Below are 27,290 nucleotides of genomic sequence, written 5' to 3'. Positions count from 1 at the left end.
TCAAATGAAGGTACAAGATCATAAATAATAGATATGTGTGAGTGTGTGTTTCACAGACACACGGCTGTTGTCAGAACTGCATCACCTTGCAGTGAGGAACTCAGTGAAAGTATTATACTTTATGTACATGTATGTCACTTATTTTACAGTTGGTTTATAATGTATACTGTTACAATTTGCCAAGAAGACCTGTTCAGCCATGACGCTGGTATAAGACAAACACTTGTGAAGGCTTTAAGCTTCAGGAACACAAAAATAGAAATGAAATGAGCGAAAAACAACAACAACAACAAAAAAAAAGTATAAAGAAGATCCACACGCAGCAGCAGTACAAAGGCAGGATATAAAACCTATTGATTCTGTGACAATGAAAGGCTTTGGCTTTTCACAGTGTGCACTTTTCACATGGTAGGCAATAAGCTGGAAGCCACAAGTGCTGTCTGTGTGTAATGGCAAGCCAGCTTTATTTCTTTATCTCTACCTTACAATTTTGCAAATCAAATAATGATGAGTGCAGCGGCGAGCACCCGGTGATAAGAGGGTTTAGTGGTTGTGGAGATTGAGTTATTAGGGTTCATATAAAAAGGACAGAGGTCTCTGGCGGAGCCCGAACGCCGGCCAAGATACATATTCCTCACACCGTGTATTTTTGGTCGCTTTAAAAGCCCTAAAAGTACAGGGGAAGGCTAATTTTCAGGGTAAACAGCTTGTTCGATTGCAGTGTGGTTTTGCGCTGAGCTCTCCGTTTATTGACTCAAGCCGAGCTGGGCTCTGGCTCCTCTGCCGACCACAGGGTGAAGCCTGCCGACGGAGCCTGCATCAAATACAAGCCTCTAACACTAGCTTACCTTTGATGGCACACAACTGTTAAATCAAATGTACTGAGTAATGTACAAAGCGTAATCCTCTTGACTATATGGCAGGTTGAGGGAAAAAAAAATGCTTTTAAAAGAACATCTGCTCCTTTTAGGGAGTTATTTGCCATTTCCCATTCCCTGCTGACCAGTAATTTGTGGGTTAAATTATTAAGACATGTACAGTAGGATTTGAATGTGATGCTGGATTCTATGTGTCCAATGAAATACAGGAATTATCACAGCAAATGCTGCTTAGAGAAAAAAAATAGAAAGAAACCACTGTTTTTCCTTCATTTTGATTTGAATTTTTAAAAATGCTAAATAAAACAAAGATGTCTTAATCTGCCTCATCATCCTCTGAACACAATAACAAAAAAAAAAGGAAGGAATAGCCAAAAGACAAAGATTACGGCTGAGACGTTTCAACATTCAAGTCTAAAGAGAAAAGTGTTCAGACTGCCTCTTTTCAAAAAAAAAAAAAATCTCCAAAGAAGGGCTGCAAGTTGTTTTAGATGGAGGAAGTGACCATTCATAAAAAAAAGCCGTAGAAATTACCCAGCTCTTTCTCTGTTGTTAGATTTGTATCAAGGCAAAACCCTTGCAGCACAACTCAAGCTTTACAAGTCTTTTCCTCTCTGTCTCTCTCTGTTGAGTTGGGACTGCCTGCTCTGCTCCTCCCTCTCCAAACTGCTGGGAATCCTGACCACACAGCGCCACACAGAGGACAACCCCTGTACTAATACACTGGGCTGCCACCATAGCTTTAATGCAGACTTTTCATATCTGCACCAAAGTGCCTCCATAACCTCCTCTGCTCTCAATGTTTTTCTTTCCTCGGTATAGCTGAGAACCATCTAATGCAGTAAGATGAGAATGAGGTGAATAACCAGTTAGAATATTTAGTTTATGCGTGTTAGGTGACAAATCTAATATCCCTGATTTTTCTCAAAAGTGAATAACTTTCCTTGATTGTTTATTGCTTCACACTGATGCACAAAAGCACAATACAACTGTCCAAGGGTAAAGAAAAGGAAGCAATGGTGCGGTTACTGATAAAATGTCCCAACAAGGTCAAAGAGAAGGAAGCACTGATAATGTTGGTCCCGTGTCAGCCCAGAGCTTCCTACAATATCCTCTCTCCAAGACTGAGACCAAACTATACACAAATGTTTTGTATTTTCACTCTAAAATGTCACACACAATGGTGTGATCAAGTCAAGTCAATTTTATTTGTATAGCCCGATATCACACATCACAAATAAGCCCCAGGAGCCTTTACAATTTGTACATCCTCTTTCCTGAGACCCTTGATTCAAATAAGGAAAAACTCCCTTTTTAGTGTGATGTAGAAGAAAAAGGAACACAAGATACAAATAGGAGCTTCAAAAAATGTTTAAGTATATAGTGAGGCAATGTAAAATTGTCATCAGTAATAGCAAAGAAGTTTTTACTACAACTCTGGAAGACACCAGAGCCACTTTTACCATAAGGTCCATTTAGTAGCTGTCCTGGAGCTTTTGATCTTCTTCACAGTTTCTAAGCCAACATGGAGAAGAAGTCCTTAAAGTGCTGAGAGAGAAAAAAATTTACAATTCCATGATGACTGACCTAACTCCATCTGCTAAGAAAAATCATGTGATATGATCAAAAGCTCCAGAACAGCAACTAAAAGGACCATGTGGTGTTTTGCTGACTGCCGTTTTCAAGACTGAGAATAAAGGTCAATCTCATCTTTTCTCAACTGATTTTACAGAAAGTGTACTTTATAATTATAAGAAGTGCTATTATGATACCAAATCTGTTTTTTTTTCATCCATTGCTATTTGTTGTGGGTGTGTCTTACAGTCAGTCAATGCTGAGCATGTTTTGGCTACCTAGGTGAGGTTAGTGGCTATAAAGCAGGGACACCATAGCAACGACAATGGGATGGAGCGGCAAGGAAAGATTAAAAAAGTTCAAATGAAAAAGCAAAGTTAAAATTAAAAACATGGTGAGCATGTGGTGGCTTTACAAACACTGGTTAGCTCAGTCGAGTCTCATGCTGGACACGGTTCCAAAGCAGACAGCTCATCATGATGACTGAAATCTGGACAATTCATCTATCTCACGCTGTTTCATGCTGTTTACAACTTTTTGAGACTGAGACTTGCTAACTTGCTCTGTTAAATCCATCGACTATCTGTGAAAGCATGGGGTGAAACTTTCAACATCTTCGACTGTACTTTGTAACTGTTTAACTTACAGTAACCATACTGTCAAAAACAGGGTCACAGTGAGGCCGTGTACATACGTGTCACACACCAGCAGTTATGAGGTAATGTTTCCTTGGCACGACCTCTGCAGAGCGTTGGTGTTTTTCACCACAGGACGATGACTGACGAAAGGGGAGCACTGGGGGAGGAGGGAGGCGAGATAAAACAAAAGTCCAAACCCAAATAAGCAAGCCGTCAGCCTCTAATAGCAGAAAGGAAGTGTCCCTTTATCAACAAGTGAATTAACAGTTTCCCGTCACACCTTGTTTTTTGCCTCCCCCTCTCTCTCTGAACCAGTGCCAGGGCCCATATGGCCTCGTGATCGGACCACCAGGGCTTCTGCTCGGTGAGGAAACAAATCTGTTGCACTGACTAATAGCCGTGTGTTGATGTTTTACAGTTGGGGAGTGTATGACCAACATTGTGTATACACACAAAAGACACCCATGCATGTTAAAAAAATGCACGCTAAGTCATAATGGTCCTAATTGTCATAAAAACGGACTCCTGATCAGTAGATAAAACCATCATCTCCATCTACCAGCACTAGAGGGCAAAGTACAGCCCTTCACAAAGAAATATAAACCCAGATCAAACGAAAAAATACAGGATGGTTTTTAGATTATTATGATCAAGTTGTTTTTGGAGAGCTCAGAACCTGTTTGCACTGTGCTGCTGTACTATACAGTGCTGTGGTTGGATCTGAAAAACATCGGAATAATAAAACTCTACAGTCGCTGCCATATGCCTGGTATAGCCTCAATAACCTCTGCCCTGTGCAGAGAAACTGCACTTACTAATCTAGCCTTGTATGCGCTGGGCCGCAGACAAACCGCGCTTTACAGCATGGGACGGTCACATTATGGGTCATCACCTCAAATGACAATATATTGATCACACAGAGGAAAGGCTTTGGGGGGAAAAAAGAGGGGGGAGAAAAAGTACTGTGTACGTAAATAGCCATTCCAGATTTTAACAGTGACAAGAAGACGGCCAATTGCAGCCTCTATTTTTAGGTGTGCCGGCAGCTTGGGCTGGCAGCTTTGAGAAGGATGTGTACTTTTCTACAGTTCCTTCCCAAAAATCAACGCTGTCCTCCCTGGCGACAATCACAGAGCAGCTGTTGTGGCTAGGTGGCCCGGCCCTGGCTTGCCTCACCCTGCTCCTTTCTGCCAGCCTAAGAAAACCGCCTTCACTGCCCAAAATTCACACCCGGCTTACAAAAACAGGCGGAAAGCAGACACAAAAGCAAATGTGACTCAATGTGTTTGCTTCCGGTGAAAACTGCGCAAATTATGGAGTTTTTATCAATCTGGTGGCAGCGGTGGTGGTGGAGGGGCTTGGATTTCTAAATTTACATGAGGCAGGATGCCTTGGAGCCAATTTATCTTCTAAATAACAGACACCATGAGACCTACATGACCTTGTCCTACAGAGATCTCACTGCTGAACTGATAATGACCTTCTGCGTAATGCGCTTTTTGGTACTTTTGCACTATCTAAATATATGCTTTAGAATCAACTTGTTTTGGTGCAAGAACTTGTCTGACAGGATTAATTCATCATTGACCTAATGCACAACACCCAGAGGAGCCCCAGAAAACACACTGTAGAGTATACGAAACTGCACAGTGCAGAGAATTCTGCTGCTATGACCATGCCATTAAAAATAACCGCACCACAAAAAAGGGCAATTCAAGGAAGTCATATCTTATTAAATCTTGTTTTTAAAGCACAATTTCATTAAATTATTGAACTTCTTTCAAGATAAGAAATTCTTGATTTTTCTTAGTGAGATATTAAATCAGTTTTTCAGATTGAATTGACAAGAAACAAGCCTTAAAATTGGATTGTATGGTTGTCACACTGATACACCAAACATTTATTCAGAGAAAATAAGATAGCTTTACCAAATTCAAAAAAATCAGACCAAAACAACACTTTGATTTATTTAGCATCAAACTTATTGCTCAGTGCCGCTACACTAAAGTTGGCCTTAAGGCAAGAAAAACGACACTGATTGTAGAAAATGCTTGAAAAAAAAAAGGAGGGAGCCTTATTTTAAGAGGGCAGAGTTTGAATGTAATGGAAGTCAAGTCTTGTTAAGTATTTATAAGGTGATATAGTGTTTTGTAGTGGCCTGGTTTACTGCTAGAAAATCTTATCAAGTAATTTTTGCTTAAACGTCTGGAAGGTTTTTTTTGGTTTTGTTTTGTTTACACTTGCAAATTTCTGTAGATGACACAATGTGTTTCTTGTTAGTAGAAGGGGATTATTTGCAGGGTGGGTTAAAAGGTGAAATTCAGAAACATGCTCAATGTGATCCAAGTCTCAGCACTCACTTGTTCTGTCTCCAGTACAGTATGAGCTATGACTAATGTAACATATTGGACTTAAAAAGTGTTAGACACTACAATATAAATGAGGTTGTAACACTGTAAGTACACAAAGTGACTGCCTCGTAGTTCACACAGTGAGGGGCTTTGTGATTTTTGTCAGAAAGTGAGCAAGTGTCCGTATGGTATGGATTAACACCTTGATAAAAGCAGTGTGAAATCTGACTTCAATTTCCTGTGGACTATATTATACATTGTAAAATATTAGAGTTATGAAAACTTTCTCCTGCCAGCTCTTCACTGCAACTCAAGTGTTATCTTTGATTCTGACTTCTTCCTTTTTTGTATTTTTCCCATAAAGAATTATTAGTCTGGACTATAGTTTGTCTTCTTCAAATGTACATACACACACAAACACACATACACACACACACACACACACACACTCAGTAAGGTATCACTGTGAGGACTAATTGTTGACAGGTGGCCCTAATGCTCTCCTTTGAAACAAAAGTGTGATTTACGACTGCGCTCCCCAAGAACCCGGCTTTCAGCGCTGCTACTACAAACTTATCTTTCTCTCTCTTTCTGTCGCTCCCCCTCCTTTATTCCCCCTGTTCTATATCTCTCCTTCATTTTTCTCAATTGCACCTCATTACTTTGCTCACTCACTTTCACCTCCTACCCCACTTTGATGTTTCTGTCCCTCTCTGTCTCTCATCACAGCGGAGCGGTGGCTCTCCAAAGTCAGACATCCTTTTAATGTTTGATGGCCTATTTTTCACAGTGTGTAGGAATGTGTATGTGTGTGTGTTTGTGTATTTTTTGTGCAAGGGTTACAGAGGGGTCTGAGTCTAGACAAGGAAGACAGGAAGGAGAGAGGAAGCAAGGGCGCTGTCTTTCAAGACTGTGTGTGTGTGTGTGTGTGTGTGTGTGTATGTATGTATGTATGTATGTGGCTGGGGGTGCAGTGTAAGTTCTGGGGCAGGCACATAACAATATGACTTGACCATGACCCCATGCTCCCAGCAGCTTCTGTCACCTATTTGGGCCCATATGAAGCCTCACAGTGTATAACTTGAAAAGAATACAGCCTGGGAGCAGCTTAGGGGAAAAAGTATATTGTGACCCCTTGTAAAAAAGGACTTAAAGTTTCTATTAAGGTTTATGTCATTTTTTATGGTTTTATGGTTTATGTCATTTTTTTATTGCAACATTAAGATATATTGAGATATTGTAAGGAGATAATAGGAAAACAACTACATGACAGATGAATGATTAGCTGAGACAAATACAGTTAATTTACATATCTGACAAATCACCACAACTTTATCACAAGGAATCCTGCTCACTGATTTGCAACAGTGCCTGCAGTGGCCGACAACCACTACTACTACTACTACTACTACTACTACTACTACTACTACTACTACTACTACTACTACTACTACTACTAGACTCACAACTCACACAACTCAAAGCTACAGCCTACTGTACTCCTAACTGGGAGATTCTTCAAGAGATGTGAGGTGATCAGCTGATCATTTATCTAGAGAAGAGTCTCAACTCTGTCCAACTACAAAATACACAGTCCACTGGCAGTAGTTCAGTGGTGTAACAAAGTGATGTGCCTCTACTCACAAACAATCTTTGCCTGAATATAGACACCAGCTGCAGAGAGCACATTAACGTTTTATTTTAGCTGAACAGAATGAACGTTAATTAGCTACAGCTGATTTAATCTGCTACGTTGATGACTGTCATTTTAACCATAGACAGACGGCTAAAAATGAAAAGCTGCTACCTATATGCTTCCATTGCTCTTGGCTAATGAAAAACAGGTTTAATAAGAGCTTCTTTAGCATCAGACCTTTACAATTCCAGGTATTTTACAGACTGGGAACTGGATGTAAAATAGAACCTGCTATCAGAAACCATCTATAATGAAATCTGACTTAAGCCTTCATAGGTCCAAAATTTTAGACCCAATCCAAAATGGACTTGAGGAAAACCTACCCGAACCATACATGCATTCATTTATTTAAAACAGAAGAAGAGAAATCTGACTAGAGTTTATATTGGTCCCTCCTAAAGTGTCAACTCCTTGCCTCTGTAGAATCCTGCAAAAACCCCAACTCTGATTTTTCAGCTACCTCCATGACCTTGATTTTATAATTCAGTGACTTTCTATGACAATCCCAAAATCTAAAAATGTAATTTCATCCTGAATTGTTTAAGTATTTTAAAGAGTTAGTGATCTGGTTTCCAGTCCAGTAAGCTGCAAACCATCTAGTGCAGGGAGCATAGGAAAGAAATTGTAAAATTTGTTCTCCAAATGACCCACTAATCAAGTTCCCAGTTCTTCTCTTCTCTGAAGTGTTTATCAAGTTCTGGACCTCACCCTGGCTGGAGTACACCTATCAAAACTCAGGGATATTCCTGGAAAACTGTGACTAATGAGATCTGTGATATTTTACACTGAGTAACACCTCTGGGGTCAAGCAGTGCAGCCGACACAAAGTGTGTGTTTATCAGTGTGTATCTATGTCAGCTAGGGACACACAGACAGTGTAAGCAGCCTGCAATGGTGTTTGACAAACAAGGGAGACAAGGTTGTGGCAGACAGATCAGAGTCCCTGGAAAAAGACTACTGAGATGACCAGTCACTGGAAACACACACACACACACTTTATCACTTTATCACACTGTAGCAATCTCTAGTCTGTAGCAACTTCCAATGTATTATGATGATGGATGATGGTTCAAGGCATACCCACCTGTTGCCAAATGTACGCCTTGGATATAGAGAATGAATGGATGAATAATGCAAGTATAAGTAAAATATCTGCCAACCCCACAGGTGTTTTTCAGCCTCTTTTAGCTCTGTTTTGGTTTTACAGCACATTTGTTGTAATGCAGGTTCAGGAGGTGAGGACACACACGACGCCAAATGAACAAAGCTATTGTTGCTCTGGGTGTGTACATAGGAAACTATTTGCTAACAAGTTGACCACAACTTTATTAATAAGAGATACATAGATGTTAGCTTGTTTCGATGTTTTTCCGCATGCTAGTTGCCAAAAATTGACTCATGCAGCTGTAAATTATCAAATTCAAGAAGGGGTTTCTTTCTCATTTTGGTATGAACCACCTACATCCTGCTGTGATGCCATCCTCTACATGTAAATGGGCAAATTCAGCAGTAATATCTTCTTTTCCCACCCTCCCAGCTCCTCACCATGCAGCGGAGACCCCGATGGACTGCTGGACAGACCAGGTATGGGGCTGCAGCGGCCTCCGATGCCTCCTCCTCCGCCCAGGATGCAGCCACCTCCTCCTATGCCTCCTCCTCCCGCTCCTCCTCCTAAGGCAGCTGCTCTGTTTAGCTCCTGTTCAATCTCCTCCAGCCCGGCACTCTTTTGGAAGCGAGACATTCGGTTGACTACGCGTGGGGACATGTGCGTGCGGGCACAAGGTGCGCCGCCATATGGGTTGATAGGAAATACATGGGTGGTGCCGCGAAGGGTGCTGATGGCTACCCAGCGACTGTCCTGGCTGAAACACATGTCCTGGACCTGGATAGAGACAGGACAGGTACAGAAGTCAGGGGACAGAGGGTGGGGACATGAGGAAGATGAAACAGAGAATGTGGAGGAAGATGAAATCATTTCACTTTATTCCTGAATAGCTCAAACAAACACTTCATTTCATTAATGGAAAAGTCTCATGTTATCATTGAACCTAAAGTCAAAACATGTCACAACAATTCTATCAAGACTAATTTGTATACTGTCATCAAGCTATGAGTGGATCGCCACCATACTGTTCCACTGTACACCACAAGGGACAATACAGTACAGGAAAGACAGACACAAACAGTGTCACAGCGGTAGTGTGATTTTGGGTGCAATGAGTGGGACTGACTGTCTGCAAAGACTGTTTAACATGTGTAACACTATCTGCTGGCTTGATTCACACTGATCATATGTGAGAAAGAAGATTCAAGATATGGGTTTATGTTTTATTGTTGTATGTACGATGTTTAAAGTTCAGTATTTTATATCTACAATATTTTTAAAAAGTACTGAGTAAGTGTTTATCCCTGAAGACACAAGACCAGGTTTACTTTTGTGGCTTTTTTCCCTCAGGCACAGATGTGACACATTCTGACACATTCTGTGTATTCATCAAGAGGACACTCCTTGTTTGAGTAACAATTTACATGTCATTTTAGAGAGCATTTTTCAAGTTGCCTCTCTGTCCTCATTGCATATGTATTTCACCTTTTTTTACCTATGCAAATCATAGGTGCAGACATGTTGACAGAGGTTGATTATGTATTCCACTCAGTTTATAAGGTCACATGATTTGTACTGGTCAGTTTTATGTGGAGAATTATCTGCCTCTGAAGATCAGACATAAACATAAAGCAAATCCACAAAACCAAAAAGGAAGTCCTGAACTTGAATTTCAGTGAACTAACTGGTTACCACTGCACTCTTCTCTCTTTTGATAAGACTTTAACAGTGTATTTTGGCTGCGCTTACATCAGTATTTTAGTGAGACATCAGCTGTATCAACACCATCTCCACCTCTACTGTGAAATTCTGGACATGATATTTCACTCACAGAATGATCTTTGAGTTTCAGTCCCAGGTTCAGTCCAGGAGCTGAAAGCATAATGAGCTGCTGCCTTAGTAAATCAGTGGCTGAATACACAGATTGCAGCCACAAATTCAATGAAAACTGCAGCACTCATTTGAGCTGTGCCATTTTAAATCCGGTAGTGTACAAGCTGCTGTAATAATACTAAGAATATAGGCTCTGAGAATAAAGTCCAATTATAAGCTCAGTTTAAAAGGTTGGTAGCTTTCCATTGTTAGCATTTTGTAGTTTGTAATCATTAAAATGATAAAAATAACTGTTAGAGGTGAGATTTAGATTTTCAAATGGATGCTTTAATGTCAGTATGAAATGTGCTGAACAAATAGGCATCTGAAATATATCTGCAAGTCATGGGTACAGGTACAGTAATTCTGAAATGATAATGTGCTAATTAATATTCATCTATACAGGCATTAGCTTTAAGTTAAAACCTGTTTCTCCTGCAGTATTTTTGTAACCAGCCTAGCCATTAACACACAGTATGTTCCAGAGATTTGGTTTCAGCAGCTTCATCCAACTTCTCTACACTGTAAAATGAACTACATAGGTGTTTTGACATGGCGTGACTAGGGTGAAGTGTTTATCATACAGATAAACAAATCCGTCTGAGATGCTTGACAAAAGTCCACCAGGGTGAGAGGATTAGACAATAACTGTTGCCAAAGGTGACAATGTGATATGAGCTTGTTTACTGGTAAAATAAATTACTGAGAAAAGACAAAAGAGCTCATGGTCTCCTTTGTTAGTCCCTCTTAACAAACACTGACTGACTCTCAGGGAACAGACGCTTGAGAAGATAGGATCTCCCTGAGCATGTTAGACATGCAGGAAACCAGACAGATAGGCTGCAAGAGACAATGCAAGCACAGGAGAGAGACAAGTGGGACAGAGAAAAAGGAAAAAAGACAAAGGAGTGAGGTGACAGACTGATGAGGTGATAGTGTGCTGAAACAGCATCCATCATTCAACTTTCTATAAAAAAAAAAAATACTGGATGAAGAAAGTGGACGAGACTAGAAAAAAATTGAGGAAAAAGTCCAGGAGAAAGTTAAGATGAGGAATGTCTAAGTCTTTAGCCAGAGAGCAAGTCTGTCTATCTGAGACAGCTTTGTGCCGGCAGGCCTTTCTAATCTTCAGCCAGGTCAGACTAGGTAATTGTCCCCAGCAATGACAGTTAATGGGGCATCCTCTACATACCAGACAGTTAGTTTACTTCACATAGATGAGTGAAAGAGGAGGCCTGACCTCTGCTGTGGCTGATTCGGGGATGACTCTGAGATGAGAAAGGGCTACTTTGTGTCTGTCGTAATAGGTCATAATAGACCTGTCAGAGCTCCAACTGTAGATGGGTACCTGGACTTTACTGTCCCAATCCATTTTATCAGGCAGGGGATTACCTGAAGGGTGGCAGTGATTGTACAGCCATAGTGTGACAACCATGCATATATCAAACAGCTGTCAAATGTTATCTTAAAAAGGTGGAATGCAACTGTATTCGCTGTCACATGCAATCGTCGGCATGGAGGTTGGACATTCCAGAGAAGCTGGAGAGCTCTCTCTCCTGTCCTTGTCCGCAAAGGACTTGATGACATCCTTGACAGTCAGACACATGCCAAGACGACATAGTTAAACTTTGTGAGGATTTTTTTTTTTAAATCAGCGACACAGGTTAGGGAGATTAGGCAGCTCTGTTCACCTGAGAGGAACTCTGGAGGAATGAGGAGAATGTGACAAAGATGGACAGTGGGATAAGAGTGAAGAGAGAGGACAAACATAACACACTTGGATAAAACTCAAGTGTCTCTGCAAGCAGGGTTACGGAAAAAGACAATGACAGAAAGAAAACCAAACAGGGCACTCAACCAAACAGTTTTGGTTGAGTGCAGTTTTACACCTTGGCCCCTTATAGTCTGATACTGGACTGCAAATATACTGTCAGATTATGGCCTGGTATTAGAAATCAGACTGTTGCCATATGATGGATTTAACCTTTATTTAACCAGGAAGTTTGTAGGACGGACGTGACTCATTTCCACTGACTGCATATCTGTTACTTCATTTATCAACACCACATTAGTTATCAAAGTCAAGCTCGTTGTTTTATTCACTCGCAACATTTGATCTAATAGAATGAAAAATAGCAGCAGAGGTAGCAGAAAGTAGAGGTATAATGGCTTTAAATTGAGTGTTTGGATCTATAACTTTAAAAAGGCTTTCAAGCAAAAGAAATTCCGGGGAAAAAACTCAATACACATAATCTAGTTATTAGGAATTGGCCAATATGGGTTTTTGAAAGCCAACACTAAAATTTATTGGACTGCAGCGCACATTTTGTGCCAATACTCAATATGTTTAAACATGGGCATTTATTTGCTAAATAAATGGTATTTTAATACTGAAAGTGGATATTTTCAATGTGAAAATCATCACATTGCATGTGTGACACAATCACAACTCAAAGGTCTGCTTACTAGCTTTTCAGAGCCTTCAGGTGCATCTCATGGTATTTATCAGTGAATGGATAGTACTCAATATCCATTTGCTGATGAAGATGTGGAAACTGATTCATTCAGCTAGTCATCCACATATACATATGCGAGTATGCATATATGACCAAGAAATTGGCTTTCTCCTTGAGCAATTTTGCTGGGGAAATCTAGTTCCTAGAATCTCCTATCCTAGTTACAGAAACCAGGTTTCTTGTTTACATGAAAGAAATCAGGTTACTGCAGTAGGCTGACAGTCACACAGCGGTGGAGTGTTTAGGAGTGGTGGGGTGCCACCTCTATAACCTCAGTGACTAGTACTCTCCAGTTTAATCCATGGATCCGAGCTCGTCTACATTCTGGTTCTCCTTCAGCCCCTTACAGCTGTTATCAGCTGCAGGTCTGTTTACCTGGCCTCGGGTCACTGACAGCCAGCCACATGTTTGGCTGCTGGAGACAGATAAGGCGTCTCTCCACCCACCTAACTGAAGAATTTATCTCTCTCCAGTGTGTGTCTGAGTGCATGTGTGTGTGTGTGTGCGCGGGCGTGTGGGCGTGTGCATGTGTATGTGTGTGTGGTGATAACCCCTGACCCAAGCACTAGGCTAAGGCTGGCATTCAGTGTTTACAACGGCCTGGATCAAAGCAGGCTCAGTGTGCAGCCGGTCAGCGGACCTGCCGTTTGGTCATACATTAACTATAGGCAGGCTGTGAGAGGGTGTGTGTGTGTGTGTGTGTGATAGTGTGTTTTGCCAGTCAATAATCCTGAACTGAACAAGGCCTGAAGTAGTTTTGTTGAGTTAGCACTTCTACCTTGCACTGCAAACTTTCTTCATGTCACGGTTGGTGTGAAAATATAGGGAAATTTAAAACAGGTTTAGATGATCTTAACTAGGAGGTGATGGTGATGCATTTATTAACTATTTCCCTGCTTACCTCAATAAGGCTCTTACAAATAAAATCTAGATGTATTGTGCATCTGTGTGGGCACCTGTCCTGTCTTTAGGGATTGTGAAGATATTATATCCTGCCTACACTGGCCATGAGGCAAAAGCAGATCTTGTTTGATTTCATTTTAAAATGTGGGTTTAATTAAGATGAATCAGACATTTTCATTTTTCAACGAATACTGCTTTAAATATATCATTTAACATTTTGACATTTCTCATTTTAATGGTGTTTATTTAGTTAGATCACAATATACATTTTATTCTTGATAATCAAGATGCTTCTTTTCAGTAAAAATCAACAGATATCACATCATTAAGTCACTACAAAAATATAAAATTCCTGTTATTTTGTCTTCCGTGTGTATGTTATGAGTTTTTTCATAACATACAATGGCATCAATAAACTGATGTTTATTGATTCCATTAAACCCACAACCACAGTCTGGCTTTTACTTTACATATTGGAGTAAGGGCAACAAGTGTTGCTCAGGCAAATCACAGCAGCCACCTCCCTCCTCTCCCAAATAATAATCAAATGTTCCCTGGTATCACACATGAAAATCCTGAGTAGAGGTCAGTAGGGTGTTTGGCCAGGCCTTCAGAGACACAGTAGTAGTGCTCCTGCCTTGTAGCCCCATCTCTGCTGGATTCACTCCAAGATCAAGTGTCTTTTCCATTATAGAGCCCTTCCTACTGTATTTTAGGGTGTATACTGTTTATCTTTATGACATGGTGTTTCCTTCCGAGAGTCCATTATTTTCTATATTAGGACACCTCACAAAACATTATCACACGCACTGTATACTATGGCCAGCTACAACCAAAGACGGCCAGGTATAAATCCTCTCCTTAGTCAGTCTAATCCATGATTACATTCATATCACCAGTATATTAAATAATATACTGATTAATTATGAATTATACTGAAATAATAAACTGATTTCAAACAGTACTTTGGGAATACAAGTATGTTTGAGTGGGCCTGACACATTTATATCAGATACCTGCCATCTAGAAAGGAGTATTTTCTGTGGCACTGGTACACATCCAACTTGCCTTGAAAAAGTTGGTTATATAATAAAATCATTGGAGCTTAGTGTGCAGTCATGTTCCCTTCAATGTAAGCCATTGCCATGACCAGCACCTAGTTTTTAGTGTGCATTCACCAGACAACTCTTGCTGATACCAGCTTGTGTTAAAAGAACATGAATTTTTAAAGTTTTCAAAAACTGCATGTAAATATACTACAGTATTTGTTAGATTGTATGATAACTAGCAGAGAACACAGTTATGCAAGAACATACGTATTAAATTTCATAATGACTTTCATAACACAATGCAGGGGGTTTTTATAGATGTTTCCCTCAAACGCTACAATTCGATTAGGAGGGAAGAAGGAAGAGCTGAGAAGTCATGTATAAAAAAAAACAAGCTCTCCCTTTATTAGATTTGCAAGACAGAAGAGAATAGATGGGGCAAGAGGAAGAAGATTGGGACATGTCATGATTTGTTCTTTTATTTTCTATGAACTGGTGGTTGAATGTTTTTCTTAACTTGTCATGGCTGATGTCTCACACAAATTGTCTGTGTGTGGTTTGGACGGCAGTGAATCCAGGACTGAAGAGGAACACTGCAATTGGACAGTTGAGAGGATCTTCTACTACTGACAAGAAATAAGGCCTAAACCTAAACCCCCCTTTAGCTCATGTACTTATTCAAACTCAACTACACACTAAATCCGATTAAGGTGTCAGGAATATGTGTAGCACTGTGTGAGTTTGTGTGCTGAATAATATTGATTATCTAACTAGACCAGAGAAGTTTTGGTTTGACCCATTATCCCAGTGACAATGTTTCAATGACAGCACATTGTGCATTAAAGGCTTGTTGTAAACTAAAGCACCTGCTAATAATCAGAAAGCTTCCTATTGACAAAAAAACACTGCACGAACTGGAGCTGAAGTTTTTCAGGGTATTTGCTCTACTGTCATCATACTGCTCTTTGTTGTTGCCCTAACCATCTTGTTTTCAGCTGGATTCTAATGATGTTGCTTCATGTCATAACTCTTTCATTATCTCCTGGACAGAGCCTTTTGTTTTATGTGGAAGGGTCAGCAATGACTCTAGAAATGCTTTATAAGCCAGTTTAGTAACAGACTAAGTGTTCCTACATTTTAGGAATAAAATTATTGGTGATTAAACTGTTTTAACTGATAAGTTTGATGACCAAAACTACAAAATTAAAAGTCCAAGATATGATAGGAAGGAATTTTCCTTTTAAATAATGACACTTAGATAAGATGTAGGGGTCTTCCAAATGAATGTAGTAAAAAGACAATCAGTGTATGATGATGATAGTAGTAGCAGTAGAGTGTGTGTGTGTGTGTGTGTGTGTGTGTGTGTGTGTGTGTGTGTGTGTGTTACAGACCTTGGCTTCAGTTTCCCCGCGGTGCAGTGTGTAGAGATGGTGAACAGCACTCTGCGAGGACGCCCATGGGTGAGTGAGGATCTGGAAGACGTGAAAATCGTGGCCCAGAGTGTCGGCGGTCACTAGCAGCATTCCTACAATAAACATACATACAGTCATGTGCATCAGGAGTCCACTTCCACAGCTGAAATCTACATGAACTGGTAATCATTATCACAACTATTAGCACATGTGTGAATTGCAGCATGTCAATTGGTAGCCATTGTTTCACTGCGCTATAAATCCAGTGTGATTTATTTGTTGTTTTGAACATATAGGTGTTGCTTTCTTTATTTTACTACACGCTTCCGTGTTTCATTTAGTACTTGCTTAATTCTGCCCTGTCTAGTATTAAGATTAGTCTTTTTATCCCTGCTGAAAGTGTTTTTATTATTATTACAATGTGTATGTTTCAATGGGTGCCTATGTAATATCTGGCCAGAGACTACAGATGACAACTTCCCTCTTGGCTCTGCAACATTTATATGATGCTTTATCAATGTGCAATGTATCCCTAACAGATAAACTAATCAAACAGATAAATAAATGCATAAATAAATAAATAGTACTAATAGTTAGACAATTGCTGCACTGACAGCAGTCAGAGTGAAAAATGAGCATTTAAATCACTTAAAAGATTGGTGAAACTACACCAGTTTTACACATGAAGGTCAGTTTACTTGTCTTGATAACCCTTAATGACATCATCAGGATCATCTCCAATTGGGATCGGAAACTACAAATTTATAACAGGAAGTGTGCGTTACAAACCGAGGGCATGGAGTGCTATTAAGTTGCATTATGGGAAATATAGGATCCTGTGTGTTTGCTAGACCCACACTAGGGAGTAGAAATCAGGACGTCTCAGCTTCTGCTGCTTCGATTCTTTTTTGAATCCGTCTCCTGCGAGTCCCCCAACTTTATGGAGGTGCATTCCTCAATCGCTCGGGTGCCGCTTTAAATCACATTAAGTGATATCAATTCTGTAATATTTTCTACAAATTGTTTGTTAGATTTTCTACATAATGTAAGCAAATAAGTACAGCAAGGTAATCCAATCATTAGAGAGGTAAATCATCAACCCATCACAAATTTGTACGTTGATAAAAGTATAAAATTGTAAGTGATGGTTACTTAACATGCCAGTTAAAAACATACATTTTTTGATCCTACTCACAAACTTTTAGGTGGAATTCTATCATTTCATTTATCATATTAAGTTTGGAGAAAACAAAACTCTTTTTTTTATGCCTTTCACAGTTGCCAAAAGGTGCTTTAAATTGGGCCCGTTAGTTTAAACATTGCTACTGGTACACTGGTAAACTGGTAGAAAGTCAAGCCAACCAAAATATTTAAACTGTATTTCACTCTGGCGGCTCAGACAAATACAGCAAACACTACCAACTGTGCACGACACATGCTAGACGGCATGACAGAATTACTGTGTCTTTAAAACAAACAAACCAGCCCATTAAAACAAAGCCAGCTATCGTTTGTTGCTGTCATAAAACGCAGCCTTCCCTCACATGATAGCTCGGTCTGGTTAAAAGCAGGGCTGGAGTCGTGTGCTTCTCCAAGGACAGACAAGATGATGAGTGTCTGTAGGAGAGAGAATCTATGTATTCATACATCTGTGTATGGCTATGGGTGTGTGTGCGTGTGCACATTGAGATTAACTGAAACACGGAACCACAGCTCAGCACAAGTGTAACCCCCACTGACAGGCCCATTCATTTGGTCCCGTTTTATTTGAAGCTCGTCAAACTCTAGAAAGTATAGGCCCTCACCATAAACAACATGCTCAACAAACCACAACAGAACAAACCCAGATCTAAACTGGCTCGGCTAGGAAAAACGCCGCACTGCTTTTCAAATGCAACCCAAAACCCATCCCCAGAAGCCTCTAGAGATGTTACAAACAAAGCCGTAGATGGGGCAGTAACTCAAAATGTTGGAAATGCATCACTGATGGAGAGTGTAAGATTTGAAAAAAAATGTTCAAACCTCTGTCCTTTTGACGACTCCCAGACATAAATGATATTAAAGTAATTAGTAATTTTCCTCTGTGTTTTTCCCCATGGAATCTTTTATGTGGAGGCTGCAGTAGGTTTTAATTAGTGGCTGGGCTTTATTGGGTGGCATGTCAAATGTGAAAAGAGGAGGCTGGAATGGCATGAGATTAAAAGGATTCAGCAACACGTGCGAGGGAGATGGAAAACACTCCCTCTCTGGAAAAAAAAAAAAGCTCAGTGTGCTAAAATTTTGCACATTCATTCAGAGTTGAAAGGTTTTTTTTTTTTTGGAGACTTTAGTATGAACTGAACTGAGGGACAGTTAAAAGATGATGAAGAGGTGGAGTGAGGGAGGTAAGGAGTGGATGAGCGATGGGGTCATGCAGATTATCAGAGGTGGAGGGAGAAAAGCAGAGGAGAAGCCAAGTGAAGTGTGCATTAAGACAGTGGTTAGCTATTCATGCTGTATCAGAACGACCAGAAAGCCAGAGAGCTAAGGCCCAGGGCCTGTAAACTCTTGAAAACCCACGCCCCAAACGAGGTGCCAAGCCACAAGAAGCATTTGCGTCAACTGGGAATACAGAGAAAAAAGGGACGGGGCCCTTCTAATTATAGAGTCTGGAAACGGAAGCGCAGGGTGATTAGGAGTTGAGGCGCTGCGGTCTGTTTATCTGGGAGCTTCCTCTCGCTCTCAAACCCTCTCTCCCCACACTCCTCTCTTTCTTTCTTTCTTCCTCCTCACTCTGTTTTGGTCGGGCCCCGCCCACCCAGTGGCTGGAGAGTCTGGCCCCTGGGTTTCTGACAGATGAGACTTGGCCGCTGCGTTCTGGCCAGGGCCGGCGTTTCTCTTCTGCTGATGGTAGAGTCTGGGCTCCAAAAAAGTAACAGCTCAGAAAGGCTGGAGAGCTTTGTGAGTGCGAGTGCCCGAGGACTGGGGCTTTTGTGGCCTTGTTGAAATACAGGGGCCCTGGCCGAGAGGCGTCAGTTGGTTAGCCCGCGGGAAGGCCAAATTAAAAAGTAGCTGAGCCGCTCGGCGGGTGAAAAGAGAGGGTTTCGGGGAAACCAGAGGCTGGCCGGAGCAGGGTTTGACACGTCCTATTTATAACACCTCGTCCCAGGGGTTACAGTGTTATTTACGATGTTTTAGTACCAAAATCGCTGGCACACGCACTTAGACATGCGCTAAACTGGAAGGGATGACCTCTAATTTGCCATGTGTGCGAGACATGCGTCCGTATGGGACATGAGGGAAGTGATATAATCATTTCCATAAATATCTGCTTTTGCTTTCTGTTTTTTTTTCTCTCCCAAAAATCTTTTTGTTTTGTTTTGCTGCAGGCTTTACTGTCCCATCCCTGACCATCCAAACAGAAAACATCTGCTCAATCCCATTAATAGTGGGAGGATGTTTCATTTACAAAGTGGTTGGGCTAGCTTTATTCTTGACAAAGGCAGATGGGACGATGGAGTGGGAGAGAGAGAAACACAGAGAAAGAAATGGAGAGAGCAACAAAGAGGGCGGTGATTTCCCTACTTGGCAACACAAAAGGCCACAACAAACTAGTCCACTTTTTAATTAACAACACTAGGCTCAAAAAAAGCTTTGAAAATCGGGAAAATCTCAAATTATAACCATGTGCAAGGCATAAAGCTTACAAGATGGAATACTTGGGGGATTCAGATAGCTTTACTGTTACCAGCATGCATAAACTTCAGAGCAAATGAGCCCAACACACAAATGAAAGACTATCCATCGTAAGACGAGGCTTTGTCTTCAGAGCTGGCAATTTTTGGGGGGGTGGGCATGACTGTATGTTTGTGTCTGTATACACTTACACATATGCTGGACATATACAATACGGCATCGCACTGCATTCTAATCTGTATACACAACTAACCCATGTATTGGTGCTGCCATGGATACTGTGACCACCTATGAACCATTCACATTCATTCCTCCAAACACCCATCCACCTACCATCAAACATCCACCATCATTACTCTATTACCAACCTACCATCCACCTACCCTAGCCACTTATCAACCTACCTTTATTGTTAATCTTTTACTGTTTAAGACCAAAAACTCTTCAGCTTAACCTGTTGAATTCAGCCAAGAAATGTTGAGAACTCTCCTCAGTGTACCACCTAAACTATAAGCCTTCAAACTATAAAATATTCTGACGGTTACATGAGTAAAGTAATAGATTAATAGGTATGTGGCCTCCTTCTTAACCAGTATAAATTTTGCTACTGGCTTCAGTGCTAATTGAAGGAGGGAGGTGAATGCCCTACTAATCCTCTCAGCACCGCAGCACCATACTAATATACAAGCAGTTTTATTTCTGCTGGGCAGCAGGGTAGGTATTAGGGTTAGTCAGATGCTAACATCCAAAGCCATCCGCCTCTAATATCACACAGACGGTGCAGTTTAACTAATTACATGTATCTTGTAGAACTTATACGTGCAAACTAATCTTATTTTTATCTTACATTTTAACTGGAGTCCAGACAAGTTTGCATGTGTTATTATCTCCCTGGGTTTTAATTAAATGTTTTAATGTCACATGGTCTACATGCTGTGCCAGAAACTTTTCTAGTCTGGCAGGCACCTGACCAACCATTTGGAAGTAAAACCGAAAATGAGCAGAACCGTAATGTCTGCAATAATCTCTAATTACACAGGAAAAATGTTTGTCCACGTGACTACAGCAAGTAATATGGGTTGATGTTGAACCAGGAAGTCAGCCTGGAAACTTTGATGGATAGTTTAGGTAATATTTTATCGTTTGCCCTTTGTTTTCTCTTCCAAATAAATTTGGCTAAACGGGGGGTTTGTGTAAAGGGGACATATTCTGTACATTTATGCAGCCCCTCAGTTCAGCCTCTGTATGGAACAGGCCGTTCTCACTCCCCCGCCCCCAAGGAGCCCACTCTGTTCTGATTGGCTAGCTCTTAAAAGCCCCTCAGAAGACCCACCAGCTCCAGGGGCTATGTCAACAAACCATGAAACAAACTATACTAGTAGGATTTCACTACGTTTTCTTGTTCTTTACTCAAAATGTCAACTTCTGAAATACATCCGTACATGTTTGAGCCAGAATCTGATCCAAAATATGAGAGTGGACAACGTGAACAACACATGGAAAAACCTTAACAACAACCTAAGCAACCAAGGCCACAGTATGGACAGCCATTTATGGTTGAAGCCCTGACTTTTGACTTGCAGGGAGCATTTCCACATAAGTTCACCTTAAGGTTTGGAACCTCGACCGTGTTTAACATAGATATCCAACATCTTAACAGTATATAAATAAAAGAAAATCACATAAACATAATATGGCCTCTTTAAAACCTGTCTAATTGTGTCTCTCGTCCCGTCTAAGTTTTAATGATGGCCGCCCCAGATCTCAGCAATTAACTTAGCAAGAATGATGTCATCATAACAGATGACTGCAGACATGACAGTTAAATATACAAAAATAGTTGTACAAAAACCTGAATAATCCTTTAAATATGGTTATTAAGGACTTGTGACGAAGATATGTTCTGAGTGGGACATTTTGTAACTGAAAAAGTCAGTTAGTGCTGTCTGGTGGACAAATTACATACTTGCATCACTGTTGCTAAATTAACTCAAACTCTTGTTTTGGCATTTACATGTACTGCAATTTTTGCTGACATATTACGCTGACACAAACATATCCATTTTAAGCTGATATCAGCCAATAATATTATTATCTTATTATCTTATATTATTATCTTATAATTAACTTCTTCTATATTATGATAATTTTGTATGAAAACAAAAGTATGAATCTTAAATAGCAAACACAACTTCTAGGCAGTGAGCTATTTTAAAGGAGCATCTATCCTATTTAAGATGGAATTCTGGGCAAAACCAGAAATCCTTAAATTCTTTTGGGTATAAAAATAGTCAAAGGTTATGTAATTAAATATTGACACAAAAAGAATGCTGCTCAGTCCCTCAGAGAAAAGGGAAATGACAGTAACAATGCCCTAAATATGGCCTAATGCCATCTTCCTGGCTAGTAAAATTCTCTTGAATCCCTGAACTTCATCCAAACTTCATTCTACAGAGGAAAAGAAGGGCAGAGGCAAGGAAGGAAGGCAGAAATGAAAACAACAGAGCAAAAGAAAGGAGGAAAAGGTGCTTATGGTTCATTTGATGTACAGCGGGCTGAAACCAAGGGTTGTGTTTTTCTACGCGCTTCACAGGCAGACCACCTGCGAGCACTTAGATATTAATAGATATGAAAAAAGGTGTGTATGTGTGTGTGTGTGTGGCTAACCCAGCTGAGAAGTCGCCATTAGTTTGATATTACTATGCTGGAACGCCGGCTCTTTTAACAGGGCAAAACCCGCCTAGCTTTAAAGTCATGCCGACACACAAGGGGCAGGCACCGTAGCGGTCAAGTTCACAAAGCGTGACTGTTCTCAAGGCAGAGCTCCAGGCCTGTTCTTTCATCACCTTAAGTGGAAAACACACCACTTAAGTCTGTTTTTATGGAGCATTTACATATTTGCACACTTCCTGCTGGAGTTATTTTAAAGAGGAGAGGGTTTTTTTATTTTATCATATACCAGAAGTACATCTAATAGGTAAAACACAGGAAAACACAAGGAGATAAAAACATTAAGGGAGCCTCTGTTTTCACTTCACCTGCAAGAGTTCATCCACCAAAGCCATGACTCCAATTTACTGCTGCTAATCCAAATTCCCAGTGAATCCCAATACATTGACTTGGTTTTCTTTCTGTGGTTTCCCAACATGAGACAAACATGTTCTCACAGCAGCTTAGAGAGAACTTTAACACCAGGCCTCTTTTGAAGCCATGTTTAAAAAGCCCCAAAGCAAATTGCTCCTGTCCACAATCTCCTGATAAAGAATTTGGGACTGTGATCAGCACTTAATCCCCTTTCTGTGCAAACAGGCAGACAGTGAGGCTCGAGAGTAAGCTCCTTGAATTTACACGGCTTGTTTTAAATTTCTAAGAGTTCTGTTCTCTTAACTAATGAAATCCCTTTAAACATTCACAGCCGCTTGTCATAAGTAAGATTTCACAGTGCTCCTATTGTCCACTGATTTAAAAGAAAAAAAACAAAAACTGGAGAGGAGCTATGTGTGTGACAAAGGAAGAAGGAGTGAGACCATCCATTCCTTTTAGGGTTTCATGAGTAAATTCACTTCATTAGAATTAAGGTTTTTGCACAATGTCAAAAATGTCTAAATTGCAACATCAACATTTTTGTGTTATAACACCAGCAAACATAGTATACTGCCGTTTCTACGTCAAACTAACAATGCCCTGGTCCATCTGGCAAATTAGTTCACAATCATGAGTCACAAACAGTAATGTAAACTGCAACGTGGACATGCGTGCAGACTGAGTAGTTGGAGGGTCCGCCAGTCATGACAGCCATGCAACTGGTGCAGCTCTGTTTTTGGATAAAAAGAAGGATGCGAAATAATGATAGCCTTGCAAATGCTGATACAGAACACTACCTATTATTTCCAATAATTTGTCTTCTGAGCAGCAGCAGCAGCAGCATCAGGAACAGGGTGATATCTAATGTTTTGATGACATCCTCGACATTTCCTCCACAAATTCCACTTGAATGTAAGAAATTGCAAAATCAAATGGGCAGATTGTCATGACATTTACATCCTTCCTTTTACTTTTAACATTTTGGACACCACATGAGCTACATACAGACCACACTACTGACTTTGCACACAAGATATCTTAAAACTGTTTATTTTGTGAGGAGAAAATCAAAACTTTAATAAAATTGTAAATTGATGTTATTCAGCCATGTTGTTCACCTCTTAATTCCGTTTCATAGAGACTCCTGCCAGTACAAACAAACCAGCTCTGTTGATGGGAACGAAAAACTTAGCAACTCAACTCTTCCCCACCAAGCCACCCACCTACACACATACCGTAAAGAAGTTACAAATGACCTGCGTGTTACCGCACTGTGTGGGCAGCGAATGACTCGACACTGCTGAGGTGTCTGGAGGTTTGGTGAGCGTCAGCCTCGAGGGGCGATGAGGTGAGTCTTTCTCAGCCAAGCTTTCCAGAGGCCCTGAGTCATGGTCACTGGCCCAATCCAAATATTCTCCTTAGCTCCGGCCATGTAACCACTTATCACTTCTCTCAGATGAATACTTGAACATCATCATTTTCCTGAAGCCTCAGCTCTTTTGGACTATACTGAACTACTGTAGGGAATCTGCCTAGGCTGTTCAATATCTTTTATTTATGGTGTGTTGCAGCATTTTGCCCATCACCGGACACCAAACATCTCAGTGAAGTAAGTATCACTGAAATGTGAAAACTACTAAATACTTGAATTTCAAATGCTCAACAAATACATTCTAGTTTTACGCCTTAAAGGTCACTACAGGTCCTGTGTACTTGAATAGACTCTGTTGATGAATACTGTTACTTCATTGGCTATGAATGTATGTCTTGATGTCTCTGTTGTGAGTGTGTGTTGTGAAATGCAGTTTTTCATGAACAGCTGACAAAACCAAGATTTTATCATTATAGTGTAAAATCACTCTTAATAATGGCCAAAGTTAGTCTAGCACTGCATAACTGCAAATCTTCTGTTCTTTATTTAGATGCAAAGCTGTTAGCACTGCACAGAGGTGCTAAAATAAAACACTATTTTGTTTTCAGAAGCTGTACATGCTGACGCTACTTCCAAAGGCTTCTTAAAAAACGTACCATGACTTCACCTGTTCTTGTAGTTGTGTTGCTGTGTTTGAATAAAAACAAATGGAACTGTTTTGCCTACAGCTGAATAAATGTAGGCCTAAATGTCTGAATTTCGGATGTGGCATGACTGCACACAAAGTGAAGGGAAAGCACGAGTGGGTGCGAATGGACACAAATTCGCCTGGGGCAGCATTAACTGAGGCAAAGATGAGTCTGTGTGAGATGAAAATGTTTCAACCTGAGCGACACACTGCAGCAACTTGCTCTCATCTAACTTTAATGAGACTACTTCATAAATGTACAGAGATAAAGAAAAAGTAGAGAGACTGGAGGGAAATGACAGAAAGAACTGGAGGTCCTAGCTAGCCTACACAGCTAACGTTGAGCTAGCAGCGGTTGGTACATCGGCTGTTTGGGGCAAATTTATTCAGCTGTCAAATTTGGAGGAAAAATGTGAGCCACAGTTTCACTAAATTCAGCTTAACATATGTACTTGGATCAATTATACATTGATAAACTGCATCACATCCACAGGTTGATCTGTATCACAAAGATTGGCTAATATATGACTATGAGTAAACTGTCTCTGTCAATGCTACAATGGCCAGGCCAGTTAATTACTTAATTTACTCTTACATAGGAATTGTAAAAACAGTGGCGTTACCAGCCCCAGCTTTGGCAGTCTCTCTAACAAACATAGACATAACAAAAAAGTCAGACTTTTGTAATGTTGGGCAATATATCTGACATTAATAACAGTGATCATCATGTTTATGTAAAATACAGAGTTGGAAAAAACTTCCCATCTCATCCCCAGTCAAAATAATGACGCAGGCAAGACAGAGCTGTGCAGAGTAGCTGTTGTAAATCACATCAGAGCATGGCTGTGAGTGCTAATTACTATCTTGGTGTGAAGACACAACTCAATCCATGCTAAATGTGTGGCTGTAAATGTGTGGCCGAGTGGAGCTGCTTGTGTGTGGGAATTCCCCTCGTGTTCAACATGTGCGTGTGGGTCCAGGGTTTTTCGGCGACGGCCTGGTTTCCTTCACACATCAGTAAGATGGAGAGACAGAGTTATTACACCATGGAGAGCTGCCTTCACGGCACAGCTGCCTCAATGGTCAGGCTCAACGGGCCAGGCTATTCATTAGACCGGCCTGTTACTAAACCAGGGATATGGTTTATGGGACAGTTCCGTGTGGGGAGAGATTCAGTCTTGATTCAGCTGCTATTACTCCTGGCTTTGATGGGGTATTCAAAACTTCCATATTCAGAGCATTCAGGAGGCTGCACAAAATGATTCTGTGGCAGCCTACTGTTTTATGAGAATGAAAAAGTTAATGAAAGTGTAAAGAGATTCTTCTCAGTAAAGACTGTATCCAGTTTAAATACAATTTATTTGACTGACTCATGCCGAAAGTACTGAACTGGCTAGTTCAGTTTTACTACTTACAGAGATCAGTTCAACAGTATGCATGTTGAACATCCATGTCTGACAATACCCAAGTTTACAATATAATGTTTTTAAGAGAAGCTGTCCAACCCCACAACTGTATAAGTAACCATTATTTGTACACAGTGGTGGAAAGTAACTCAATACATTTACTCAAGTAAAGTGCATGAAGTACAATTTTGAGATATTGTACTTGTAGTTAAATAGTGCAATATATTTCCGAGGGAAATATTGTACTTTTAAGCACATTGATTTGAGAGGTATAGTTCAAATTACTTTGCAGCTTAAGACTTAACTTGTATAGTATAACAACAATAATAATACACTTTATTTCTATAGCACAATTCATGCATAAAATGCAACACAAAGAGAATCTAAAGTAGACCTAGGAGGCATACATTTCTAAACTCAGTGATTTTAAAAACAAATGAAAGAATCTTAATATGAATTTTGTGACAGACAGGTAACCAATACAAAGATCTTTAAATTAGAATAATGTGGGCTATCGTCTTTGTCAGTACAAATATTGCTGTGTTCTGTATGAGCTGAAATTGACCAACAGCTTTCTTAGACACCAGACAGAGGGGCATTACAGTAGTCCAGCCTATATTAACTTTTACATATCAACCTGGGAAAGAAACCGTCTGAACCTGGAAATATTCCTTCACTGGTAAAAGCACACTTTAGTCACCTTTTTAATGTGACACCCAAAATTTAGATCACAAGTTTCTTGAACCAAAAAAAACAAAAAAACAACACAACTTAAAACTATTAAAATGCTATTTTCTAAATGTATCTGTTTATCAATCTAGCAAATATCACATTGTGGTGAAATTGGTGGTGCTTTCCATAATAATGTTAGTCTAACAAAGGAAAGTTAAGAATGCTGAGTATTCTATTTAGTTAACTGTCCTTTACTATCTAATTCATAGAACATTATGATTACACAGTCAACTAAAAATCTACATATAAATGAAATCATTTAGTTTTACCTGAAATATATGCATTTTCTTTTCAGCCCTGAGTAGTATCTGAATTCCTCTCAGGCAACAATCTCTACC

The 27,290-nt window shown here is 40.2% G+C and overlaps 1 protein-coding gene across 6 annotated transcripts in view; it reads right to left on the bottom strand.

Moving 5' to 3' along the window:
* The window catches only part of bcas3 (BCAS3 microtubule associated cell migration factor), a 361,503-nt gene that overhangs the window by 279,511 nt on the left and 54,702 nt on the right, over window positions 1–27,290 (bottom strand). For all 6 annotated transcript variants that reach the window (XM_042413571.1, XM_042413572.1, XM_042413575.1 and 3 more), the window contains 2 exons: window positions 15,975–16,108; window positions 8,684–9,020 (listed from right to left, as the gene is read on the bottom strand). In XM_042413571.1, the coding sequence (XP_042269505.1) occupies window positions 8,684–9,020; window positions 15,975–16,108 (471 nt within the window). The remainder of the gene's footprint in view (window positions 1–8,683; window positions 9,021–15,974; window positions 16,109–27,290) is intronic.

Source organism: Thunnus maccoyii, chromosome 6 (assembly GCF_910596095.1).
Source record: "Thunnus maccoyii chromosome 6, fThuMac1.1, whole genome shotgun sequence".
Lineage (NCBI taxonomy): Eukaryota > Metazoa > Chordata > Actinopteri > Scombriformes > Scombridae > Thunnus > Thunnus maccoyii.
Note: the sequence above shows the minus strand (reverse complement) of the source record. Positions and strands in the feature narration are given on the sequence as shown.